At 50.9% G+C, this 12,080-nt stretch overlaps 1 protein-coding gene across 5 annotated transcripts in view; it reads left to right on the top strand.

Annotated features, from left to right (window-relative positions):
* Window positions 1-4,989: 4,989 nt before the first annotated feature.
* Auts2 (activator of transcription and developmental regulator AUTS2) overlaps window positions 4,990-12,080 on the top strand; it is a 1,133,868-nt gene continuing 1,126,777 nt past the window's right edge. For all 5 annotated transcript variants that reach the window (XM_016002484.3, XM_076560553.1, XM_076560552.1 and 2 more), the window contains exon 1: window positions 4,990-5,861. In XM_016002484.3, coding sequence (XP_015857970.2) covers window positions 5,553-5,861 — 309 coding nt within the window. In that variant the 5' untranslated portion in view covers window positions 4,990-5,552. The remainder of the gene's footprint in view (window positions 5,862-12,080) is intronic.

The raw sequence follows: 12,080 nt of genomic DNA, 5'->3' as shown, positions 1-12,080 counted from the left end.
ATTAGTGAAATCTTTCTTAAGCTCAACAAAATTGGGTCTGGAGGGATGGCTTAGTGGTCAAGGGCACTTGCTAGGCAAGCACGAGGACCCGGAATCTCCAGCATCTTTGGAGAAAGCTAAAGGTGGTCGTGCCCACCTTTCATCTCAGCCCTGTTGAGGACAGAGAAAGGAGGATCGCTGGGGCTCGCTGGCTGGCTAGGCTAACTCCAAGTTCTGTGAGAGAATCTGTGCCCAAAGAAATGAGAGAGAGTGACAGAGCAGGACACCTGACATTCTCCTCCGGCCTCACATGCATTTGAGAGTGCACACCTGCATACGCACGTGTAATACCCCCTCCCCCAACACTCATATATACAAACACAAAAATAAAACTTAGGAGAGTTAATTGAGATATTATTTTTAATACCCCTGGAGCAGTGCCACGAACCAGTAATTGCTTAGCTTATTATGCCGTATTATTAATCATTCATTAGTGATCAAAACAGATGAGATGGAGATTTAGAGATAAATAAGAGCAATATAACCTATAAATAATTTTAATTCTCTGATGGAAGAATACTATGAAATTCTGACCCCCAAAGCCATTACCAATTCTAGTGAGCACTACACTTGGACCCTGAAAAAAAAATCATTTAAACATTATCCCAAAATGCGTTTGCAAATTACTCTTGCCAGAGGCAAGGTTCTTGGATACAGTATATTACGATCCACTTCCCCACCCCCCAACTAGATATTCCTCTTTAAAGACATAACTGCCAAGGGCTACTCTGAAAAGTCACCACTATAATGCCTTCTATTATATTTAACAATTTCACACTTTTTCCCAACCCAATCTCCAAAGTTTGTGAAAAGTGACTCTATTTGCAAAGGTTAGTTCCCGGTTTCCTAGAATCGTGTCTGTCTCGAAGACAACTTTTCCGTCTGTCCTAGTTAGCTTCGGCTGTCAACTTGACACAGCCCAGAGTCATCTGTGGGAGTCTCAACTTGGGGACTGCCCAGATCAGACTGGTCCATTGCCAAGTCTTTTGGGGAAAGTGGCTTGTTGATTGATGTGGGAGGGCCAGCCCTCTGTGGGTGGTGCCATCCCTGGCCAGGTGATCCTGGGTTGTGTAACAAAGCTGGATGAGGGAGAGTGTGCCAGAGAACGAGCTAGCTGTAAGCAGCATTCCTCCATGGTCTCTGTGCCAGGTTCCTGCCCTGACTTCCCTCAGTGATAGAATGTGACCTGGAAGTGTAAGCCAAATAAACCCTTTGCTCCTAAAGTTGTTTTCGTTTTGAGGATTTTTTTTTTTAAATGACAGCAACAAAAGAAAACTAGAAGATTAAAAAAAAAAAAAAAAAAAAAAAAAGCAAGCCCTGAAAGTGAGCCCAGGTTCTTGCTGTGAATGACAGGGAACTTGTCTTTATTTTGTGGCCTTGGCTTGATATAGTGATCAGTGTGGGCTCCAGCCACTGCAGGAAACAGCAGCCTAGCAGTTAACACAGACTGCTCCAGGGGCAGCAGCAGTCAGCACAGGTTAAGTAGTTTTGGAAGGTGGCACTCTGTTCCTAACATATTTAGATATCGCACATCACTATTCTCTAGAAAAAAAAAAAAAAAAGAAAGCACACGAGGTGTTCGAAAAAAGATGCTTTGTGTTCGAGAAGGCCTTGGGAGGCTTAAAAGGGAACTTTCGGAACATTTAATTGAACTTCTTTGATTCACAAGATGAGAAAATTAGTCATTTAAAAGTCTTGCCTAAGGTGAAATGGCTCGTTCCCCTGGACAGACATAAAGCCTGCCTTATTCACACTCCACTTGATCTCTCCTTCTGTTGCCTTGTCTCCCACCATCCATATCTACCACTCTGATTTTTTATTAAGTCACAGTCCCGGGTTCCTGAAACGGGGAAGGTGGAGTGTGACTTAAAAACAACCCAACGAGAAGCCAACCCCTAAATCTGGAAGTGGTAAGAACAAAGAGACTCACTTGCCAGAAAATTAGATCGGAGCACTTCTGTTTGGGGTGCCACTGTATTCCCAGAACCTACAGCTGTGAAGCCCTAATCTCTGCTGAATGGAAGAAAAAAAAAGTCCATCCATCCATCCATCCATCCATCCATCCATCCATCCATCCATCCATCCATCCATCCATCCATCCAGAAACGTTAGTTTTTCTCTTCCACTGCCTCTGACCTTCAGTTCTGTTATGTGCAGACTGGGACTCTGAACAGTAGAAGCCGTGTGTACAAAGCATTGTAACACGGTGCCTGGCTCATTGTGAGCAATTAACTGTCGGTTTGTTTTCTTTCCCTTCATGCCAAGTGTGGGCTGCTAGGGGTGAGGGGTGATGTGCCACGGTGTTTATGTGCTTGGACAGAATGCAAAGCGACTAAGCGGTTGCTGAGAGAAGACTGTCGGTGAGTCTAGATCAATTCCAGTGCCCTGAAAAACGCACAGCTATTTTATCCAGAGAGGCTGGTCGCTTTGCTTGATCGATTCTGGGCTGTAGTCAGCTCTTTAATACAACTTTTTATAAGCATCAGTTACATCGCGCTGGAAAACGTGGGAAGCCACCTCCGCTCCACCCTCCTGCAGCTCAACAGTAAATGAAGCCCGCAGCGAGGGTGATTGCGGTTTGGAGTCTAAAGGGTCCTCAGGCTGGGGCTGCCCCGGGGCTACTCAGTCCCCTACTCCAGGTTCAAGTACGCAGTCTCAGGCTGCTCCAAAGCGGCCAGCAGGTCCCCGAAGGGTCCCCTGTAAGGAGACGAAAGGTGCAGGCCGGGGGACACTCTGGTTCAGGGGCACTCGGGCATGCAGTGTTCTACCACGCAGGCGGGGGGGAAAAAGTTTCCAACTCTTGCCTGTTGGCTGTCTCGGTGCGCCTGGACGCAGCCCCGGGCCGCCCTTCTTGCACCCCACCCCACCCCCGCCCCACGTCCCCAAGGTGCCATCCTGTTTGGGTCCAGGCTTGTGCACCTTCTGGCGCGGCGCGCACTTTTTGCACGCTGCACGCGCGCGCGCGCGCGCGCGCGCAGGGAAAAACACCTAGAGGTACTTGAGAGTAGTTGAGCCAGCAGCCAGGGCTTCAGGAGTGCAGGAGATAAGGGACTCCGGGAGCAAGTGTCCGGAGAAGGGTGCCCGCGACGCGTGCGCGCGAGCGTCCGCCGTGCGCTTGGCGGGATGTTGGGGCCAGCTCCCATGCCCTCGAACTTCAACTCCACACCGGCCCGTGACCCGACCCCTCCCCAAATACCCCCCCAGCCTCTGGAGACCCCTTCCGCCCCCAAGTGCGCAGGCCCGGCCGCCCCAGCGCGCATGCCCTGGGCTCGTGGAGCGGTGGCCAGCCCCTCAGCCTTTTTGCTTTCTACGCACTCTACAACTAGGGGAGGGGAGTCGGGGGAGCGGGGTGGGGGGGGGGGAGAAAGAGAAAAAGAGACGGGTCACGTGATCCAGCCGGGCCCGAGGCGCGCGGGAGTAAAGGGGGGGGGACACGGGAACGCGCCTGGGAGACAAGAGTGAGGCGCGAGGGGAGGGGCACTCCTCGGGAGCGCGCAGTTGGTGGTGCATGAGTGGAAGGGGCGGTCCTCGGGAGCGCGCCCCGGAGTTGCGGGAGGGGGTGGGTGGGTTGTGGGGGGGGGGCGTGTGTGCGCGTGTGCGCGTGCGTGTGCGAGGCGTGAGCGATTCTCGGGAGCCGGCGAAGGGGGAAAGGGGCGGCCCTCGGGAGCGCGCCGAGCGAGGCGGGAGGGGAGGGGAGGGGAGGGGTAGCCCTCGGGAGCGCGGCTGGAGAGCCGGGAGGGCGGTCCTCGGGGGCGCGCGCAGAGCGAGGCGCGAAGAGGGCGGTCTTCCAGAGCGCTCGAGCTAGAGCGCGCGTGCAAGAGAGAGGGGAGAGAGAGAGAGAGAGAGAGAGAGAGAGAGAGAGAGAGAGGGAGAGAGAGAGGAGAGGAGAGAGAGACCGCAAGCGGGCGGGCGCGGGGCTGGGCCGAGGCGGGCGGCGGCGGTGGGCCGGCCGGAGGGGGAGGAGCGGGCGCTGAGCGAGCAAGGCGGGCGGAGGATGAGGCCGTGCCCGGGCTCTGGCTGCAGCCGCCCGGGGACACGCCGTGCACCCTCGGGCTCCTCGGGGCTCTGGCGGCGGCGACTGTGGCAGCAGCGTTAGCTGGGAGCGAGCGAGCGAGCGAGCGAGCGAGCGGGCGGCCGAGCGGCATCTCCCAGCGCTTCTTCCTCAGGCGGGGCGACGCGAAGAAGAAGAAGAGGCGGCGGCGGCGGCAGCACCACACCACACCGGTGTATCTCGGGTTGGAGACTGCTCTTTGCTTTCCTCGTTGACTGACTCACCCCCCTCCTTTACCAATTTTTTTTTGGAGGAAGGGTGACCTCTGGAACTGGGGTGTGTGTGTGTGTGGTGGGGGCAACCTCCAATTTTTTTTTTGTGTGTGTGTGTCTGTGTGCGTGCGTGCATGTGTATGTGAGGAGGGGGGTCGGTGGCACGCGCCAGGCTTTGCAATTCTTCTCTTCTTTCATCTCTTTTCTCCTCCTCCCCCCCCCCCCGAAGACCGAAAAAAAAAAAAAGGGCAAAAAAAAAAAAAAAATCCCACAACTGCTCTAGCGTCCTCCTCCTTTTCCCCCGGCAACCTCTGTCTCCTCCGCTCCTGATTGCACGGTTATGCTCCCCTCTCTGGGGGGTCTCGCCCCTCTGGGCTCGCTCCCCAGCCCTGGCTTCCCTTGGCTACATTTCTTAAAAAAAAAATCGGGAGCCCGGGAGTGAGTTTTTCTGCGAGGCGTGTGTGTGAGAGAGAGGAGGAGGAGGAGGTGGAGGTGGTGTGGGGTGTTTTCCTGCAGGAGGGGGGCGGGTGAAGTTCATTGCCACCCACCCCTCACTTCACCGTGACCTTTTCGGACCTCGGGTTTTCTTTTCTTTCTTTCTTTTTTTTTTTTTTAAATTTGGGGCGCGGGGGGGTCCTCTCTAGAGAGAGCGAGAAGCGAGGCGATTTCGGCGGTGGGGAGAGAGAGCATGGCCGCGGGGAGGGCTTCCCCAGTCTCTTGATCAAAGCATTCCGCTATTCTGATTTATTGCCTGCTTGGTGAGTTATTTTTTCCCCCCCTTTTCCTCTGTAAAGGAGACCTGTGTGTTCAGCCATTACTTTGCTCGCCGCTGTTCGCAGGCATCTCCGACCCTCGGTGCAGAGGGGAGCCCCACACTTCGCCCTCTCGCTTCCCCGTCCCTCCCTCCCCGTCTCCCCGCCCCTTCCCCCCTTTTTCTCCCTTTCTCTCCCCCCCCCGCCCTCCCTTCTTGTTCTTCTTCAGCTTTTTTTTTTTTTTTTTTAATTCCTCCCAGCCTCCTTCTTCCCCCCGCGCCCTTCCTCGCGGCTGGAGGGAAAAGCCCGTGCAGGAGGAGGAGGAGGACGAGGAGGAGGAAGGAGGGAGGGCTCGGTGTCAATTTTTTTCTTCTTCTTGGGGTGTGCGTGTGTGCGTGTGCGTGTGTGTGTGTGAGTGTGTGTGTGTGTGGCCGCGGCCCGAGCCTGTGGCGCGCGGGTAGGCGAACGGGGAAGATCCCCGGCGCGGTTAAAAGAACCATGGATGGCCCGACGCGGGGACATGGACTCCGGAAAAAGCGGAGGTCGCGATCACAGCGAGACCGGGAGAGACGCTCCCGGGCCGGCTTAGGAACCGGTGCGGCGGGTGGTGGAGGAACCGGCCGGACCCGGGCTCCCTCGCTGGCTTCATCGTCGGGCTCCGACAAGGAAGACAATGGAAAGCCCCCATCCTCCGCCCCGTCCCGGCCCAGACCCCCGCGGAGGAAGCGCCGAGAGTCCACCTCGGCCGAAGAGGACATCATTGATGGATTTGCCATGACCAGCTTTGTTACTTTTGAAGCGCTGGAGGTAAGGTGGGGGGACCCCCTTTCCCGTTCCCCCCATGGTTTCCTTTTATGCATGACACCCCCCCACTCGGCTGCACCCCGGTTTTCTTGCCTCCCCCGCCGCGTTCGAAGCTGTCTGTCTCGGCCGAGGTCTTATTGTTGGGTGTGGGGTTGTGTGTGTTTGGGGGGGGGGCGAGCTGGGGGCAGCTAGGCAGCTGGGAGGGAATTGCCAAGCGGTATGCCTGGTCTAGTCTTCTACTGGTTCCGTTCTTGTCCAGCTTGCCTTTCCCCTGCGCCCCCTTCCTGCACCCCCACCTCCCTCCACGGCAGATGGGTGGAAAGAAAGGGGTTCGGGCATCACAACAATGCGCCCCCTTCTCTCCACGGATGGCTCTGCCCCCACTCCTTTCCTCCTTGTCTCCCTCCCCAATCATGGCTTCTTGGCTGGTGGAAGTCTTTGCTTGGGTTTGGGGCGCCTGTGGACGGTTCTCTGTGTGCTTTCTACAGAGCCATATGTTCCCATGCTTGTGTGTGTGTGTGTGTGTGTGTGTGTGTGTGTGTGTGTGGTGTGTCAGCCTGTCTAGTATATGCCTTTTTTCTGGATGTCCTGGGGACCAGAGGCTGATAGGGTTTTGTGGCTTTTCTGTACCCCCTCCCCTTTTTTGGTGAAGCCGGGGAAGGGGGCGTTTTCTCCTTGTTGGGAGAAAGGAGGGAGGAGGGGAGAAGAGGAAAGGGATGAAATATCTTTCTGTGTTTTGCACGGGGGCCGGATTGAAGAAAGGGTTAATGACAATATTATCCACACACATGCATTTGCGTGCGGTGAGTGTGTTGGTGTGTGTGTGTGTGTGTGTGTGTGTGTGTGTGTACATGAGCCATTTATTTGAAGGGCAGCAGAAGGTACACCAGGGAGGGGGGGTGGTAGGAGGCAAGAATAAAATCCTAGCTGACTGCTGAAGGGCTTGTCACCAATGGCCCCTCTCCTTTTCGTTTTTTGTATGTGTGTCCTCCTCCCCAAGTGATTGGCTTTGTGTGTGTGTGTGTTTGTGTTTGTGTGTGTGTGTCTTTCTTCCTTAGGCACCTGCAGGCAGCCTTGATTTTCAAATGCACATTTTCCTGCCTGCTAAGAGGCTCCTGGTGTGTGTGTGTGTGTGTGTGTGTGTGTGTGTGTGTGTGTGTGTGTATTTGTTGATTTGTTGGCTGGAAGGAGCTGGAGGAAGCCGGTCCAGGGGTCACAGAAAACTATCTTTGCCTGGGAAGATCTGATGTGGTGCTAGGATTGGTCATTGGTTTCTATAAATGCTTTCTTTCCTCCTCTACCTCCCTTTCCCCACCCTCAGTTCACACAATCACGCACAGGAGGTTCTGAGAGTCTGCTGGGTTGGTCCAGCACAAGACCAAGAATGAGTTGGTGTCTAGCCTTCCCTTGCACCTGACATAATGGCTTGAGGAAACTTTTCCCTTTCCTTTATTTATTTATTTGGGAGGAGGACGGGGGGGGGGGGGGGGGGGGATGTTGCTGTGGTATTGTTTCAGAGGTGCCAAAGCAAGCTTTGTTAGTGGGAGCTTGAATCTCACATGCACTGCCTGCACAGATTTAGGTTGTTGGTTCTAGAGATGGGTGGTTTGGATGCCAAGTTTGAGTAGTCGTAAAAAGGCAGTCTTGCTGTCAGAGGTGCTCGCGTCCATAAAGTGCTTGTGAGTGGGGTGATGGTGGTGGATAGTGTGGCCAGTGGCTACTGGTTGAGGAGGGAGGGAAGGAGCATGTTGAGGGTGGTGGTGGTGGTGACCAGAGATGTTGATGCTGGTACTTGGGTAGACCATTGGTTTTAGAGTTGGTCCTCTTTGGGCTTGCAAGGGTTGAGTGTCACCATTTAGGACGTTTATAACTGTGGTTCTTAACTTTGCAAAGGTGCATGGGTGCCGCAGTGTGACCTCTTTCTTGCTTTAAATTGGGATTTGAAATGGCATCATGGATCCTAAGAGAATGCTGCTGCCTGGAATTTGGCACAGCCTGGCTGCCTGTGGTTGGGGAAGGAAAGAACTGGTAAAGGCTGCTTAGATGTGGTTCTGCTCTCTGGGTAGTTGTCGTGCCCTACGGGGTGCCCCCTCTTAGCCAGCTAGAGGGGTCCCATGTCTTCTCATCATCATTGTTGAAGGCCAGGTGGAGATGGAAGTAAGTTACACATTTGTCTTGTATTTTGTTTAAGTCACGGTTGGACTTTATCCTTTGACAGAATATGTGTCTGTTCCAGTTTTTTTTAAGCTTTAACATTTTTAATTTTTAAAGGAGACCAAGTTCAAAATGTGCCTTGAATAACATTTCTTTCTGTACTGCAGCTGAAGTCTTAGCTCCTTCAACTACTCAACTGCTTCTCTAGATTTAAACCCTAGGTTCATTGGGTTAGCCGAATGCTGCGACACTCTCATGTTTACCATAAGATCACATACGTAGCGGTGCATTAGCATGAAAGGTCTAACTTTAAAATCATTTAAAATTTCTATGGGAAAGCAGACAGGACAGCAGAATAAACTCCAGGTCGTTCAACACCCAGGTTCAACAACTATCTTTTCACATCTTGCTGCTTCTGTAGTTCACTGAGCTCCCTCTCAGCTTTCAGACCTGCTGTGATGGCACCTGTGACGAGTTCTGTATACATCTTTCAAGTATAAATGATTCAGATGAGTTTAGAAAGCTCTACAGTACCATTGTCTCTTCTCAGTAAATTAACAGTTCTCTAGTGTTACCTATTCTTTCTGGTCACATTTTCAGAGGCTCAGTTCTTTTAATTAGCCTTTTAAAACCAGGCAGAGATAAAAGTCATCATATTTACCTTTTTTTGTGGGGTGGGGGTGGGCAAAATGTAAATATGTTTTGGCTGCTAACACAGTGTCCACGTGGGATGGTTAGAACCTAATAAACTTATAGTGACAGTTCCGGTCTCTGATGTTCCAGTACACTAAGTTTGAAAGGTTGTCTGAACTACCACCAAGAAATGTGAAGGCTTATGAGGAAGTGGGCAATGAACTATGAACTTAGATAGGAATGTGAGTTAGGAGCATGTACATGGTAAGGATTATCACAGACACCAAGAGTTGCCCTAAATACTTACTTGTGTCTATAAATGAAAATAATCTTTGCCACGGATTGTCAAGGTGGCTCCTGGTCCGATGTTATGATAAGAAACCAGAGATATTGGCTTGGACAGTTAAGCTTACAACTTAGACCCAGTTTAGAAAGATTTCAGGCAGACTGTGGGATCACATACTACTTAGGTTGTGCACTGGAACACTGACTGCAAGATTTTGTTCTTAAAACTTCTTGGTGGCTTCAACCAACTTCCTTCCTTCCTTCCTTCCTTCCTTCCTTCCTTCCTTCCTTCCTTCCTTCCTTCCTTCCTTCTTTCCTTCCTCCCTCCCTTCCTCCGTCCCTCCCTCCCTTCATTCCCTCCTTCCTCCCTCCTTCCTCCCTCTCTCCCTCTCTCCCCCTCCTCCCTTCTCCCTCTTCCTTCTTTCCTTCCCTGAAGAGGCTCCTAAGTGATAATGGACTATTTTGATATAAATACTTCCAGGGCCAGCTATGGTTTTACAGACACCAGACTAAAAGTAATAAGCTTAATGGCAGCCTGCAATTTCATGCTGCTTCTTTGCAATGGCTGGGTTTTTATTTAAGGAGATGGATGCTCAGAGGGCAGTTTGGCATCTCCCACATGTTATAAGCAGTGAAACTGGCTGAGGTAGTTGCATATTCTGCAGGGACACTTGTCTTGAGTAATTGTGCCCTGAAGTTCAAGTGTGTGATTACAAAGAGTCTCATGATAGAAGATAAGAGGGTAGGTGAGGAGGCTAAAGTTGAACGGTGTGTTCTCATTACACAGTTAAGAAGCAGAAGTACCCTTTAGAAACAGTATTGCATGTTTGGGTATTCTTTGGGTGTTAAGATGAGGGCAAATAACCTCTAAATGGGTTGTTTGTTTTAGTTTCTGGGGGTGGGCAGGGTCTTGTTTTGGAGCACAGGCTGGCTTTCCATATTCAGTAAAATTCTCCTGCTCCAGCCTCCAGAGTGCTGGGGTTATAGGCACATGCTGCCTCACTTGGCATTCGTAACTTTTTTAAACATATTCATATCTTCTAGCCCTCAAAGTATAAGTGGGAAATACTGCATCTTGGTACTAACAGCATGCACTGGTGCTTTGCAGAGTTCTTTAGGTTTCTATTCTTATGAAACCTAATATAATGAAGATATAATTCTGTTGTATTCATGAGTGTCCTGGCTGTAACTTTGACTTGGCAGATCAGTTAGTTCTCACCCTATTCCTGTTTGTAACTTGGGGGTTTCTTTTGGTCCAGCTGACCAGAGGGAAGTAAAGATGACGACTCTGGTAGACTTTTAAGAGACTAGAGCTCTGTTGGTACTGCAGTGTTCTGAAGAGAAGGGAAGGCTCCTTTCTGGTGTGTGGAGGGGTCATGTCCAGGCTTTCCTGTCACCCTGGCTTCCGGGTTCTTCTTCAGGGCTCACCCACATGTCAATAGTCTTTTAAGTCTGTTAGGTGGAATTCGATACACTTATCTGTTAGGTCTAGTAGATGCCAACCATTTATGTTTGAAATTTCAGTTATTAAGTTTATCATGTTCTTTGTGCCACTCAGATATTTATGGAAGACTTAATATGCACAAAGCACTGGGAGCACAGGAAGCCTAAAATGTTTCTAACGTCCTGAAGAAGGATGCAGCTTAGTTGATAACTTAAATCTAACACCTACAAAATAATTTGAAACAGGCACTTGCATATCTAATGTTAGCTAAAGTAGACTTTTAGAGAGAAGATAATAGGGTTTGCATGTATGTGTGTGTCTCGAGACATGCTCTCCCCGTGCGCTCTAGGCTGGGCTTCAAATGTACTGTGTAGGGGAGGATGACCTTGAACTTCTGATATTCTTGCTCCCACCTTCGGAGTGCTGGGAAAATAGATGTGTACCTCCACCCCATTTTGGCTGTGCTGGGGATCGAACCCAGGGCTTTGTGTCTGCTAAGGAAACAGTCTACTAACTGAATTACATCCCCAGCCCTTGGGAAGTCCTCCTGGAAAAGATGGGTCCTAGAAGGGTGTAGTGTTTGGTTGATAAGGTAGGAGCGAAGGGGAGAGCTTTCTAAGAAATCCTGAAGGAGGCACCGGAAGAAGGCCGTTAAGAAGACACTGAGTGATTAGGACCAGGGGCCAAGGAAGCTGGTGGGAGTGTGCACAGTAGAAGTGAAGAAGTTCTTGCTAGGGGACCAGGAGAGCCCCCAGCCACACTTGGCCTTCCTAAATAGTTATATGAGCCTCCTTGGGAAGTCACCTTCTGAAAGTGAAAAGTCACCTTTTCCTCCCTTCTCTGTTAGTGGAGAGACTGAAATTAGGTCATAGGGAATGTTCTCAGGCTGGAAGGGAACATGGCCTTTTGCAGGTTGCTCCTAGACTTTGTTTCATTGAGACTGGAGCAGAATGGTCAGCTTTCACATACGTTTCAGCACCACTTGCTTCGCTAGAGTTGGAAGTCTTTATATGAATGTGAATTTTGATTATGGGGGGGTGTACGGTGTGACTTATCTCTTAAATCTCTCTGGGCACAGGGCACTTGAATGGTCAGGACTGTATCCATAAACCAGTATGGGAAATGGGTCAAGGTCTCCAAGAACCCATTCCAGATCTTGGAGTTTGGTGAGCTGCGAGGGTCGGATGATAAGGGCTGATGATAGAAATGGTCCTCAGAGGCTGTTGTATGGGAGTCTGCTGCAGGAGTGGCAGGTGGGGGGTGGGATATTAAGAGCGATGTCCTCTTCTTTTTCTGCTCCCTTTTCTGCCTTGTGTCAACTGTTTTACTGATTTTCCCCAAACCCACCAAAAGGTCAGTATTGGTGAGTGGTTCTCGTTAATAGCTCTTTCTCAGTGTGACAGCTGCTTGATTCTGAGGCCACCAAGTTGCCCTCCAGCCGATGGTTTATCTTCTCCTGGTCCCTTCTAGTTTTGTGTATTTCTGCTTTTTTTTTTTTTAACCTGGAAAAGGAGGTTGGGATGAGAAAGTAATTTGACATTGGTGTTAAAACAAAGGGATCTGATTAGCTGCTTTGCAGCTCACGGAGTGGGTAGTTCAAAGAGGGCCAAAGCATCTCTAATGCTGTCACAGTGTCTGGGAAAGGCGTGGATCACAGTCCGTCTTGCCTGTTTCACTTTCTGTCTTGTGAAGTTTGGCTGTGAGAT

Source organism: Peromyscus maniculatus, chromosome 23 (assembly GCF_049852395.1).
Source record: "Peromyscus maniculatus bairdii isolate BWxNUB_F1_BW_parent chromosome 23, HU_Pman_BW_mat_3.1, whole genome shotgun sequence".
NCBI classification, from domain to species: Eukaryota; Metazoa; Chordata; class Mammalia; order Rodentia; family Cricetidae; genus Peromyscus; species Peromyscus maniculatus.
The sequence above is the reverse complement of the archived record's forward strand: the minus strand, read 5'-3'. Positions and strand labels throughout refer to the sequence as shown.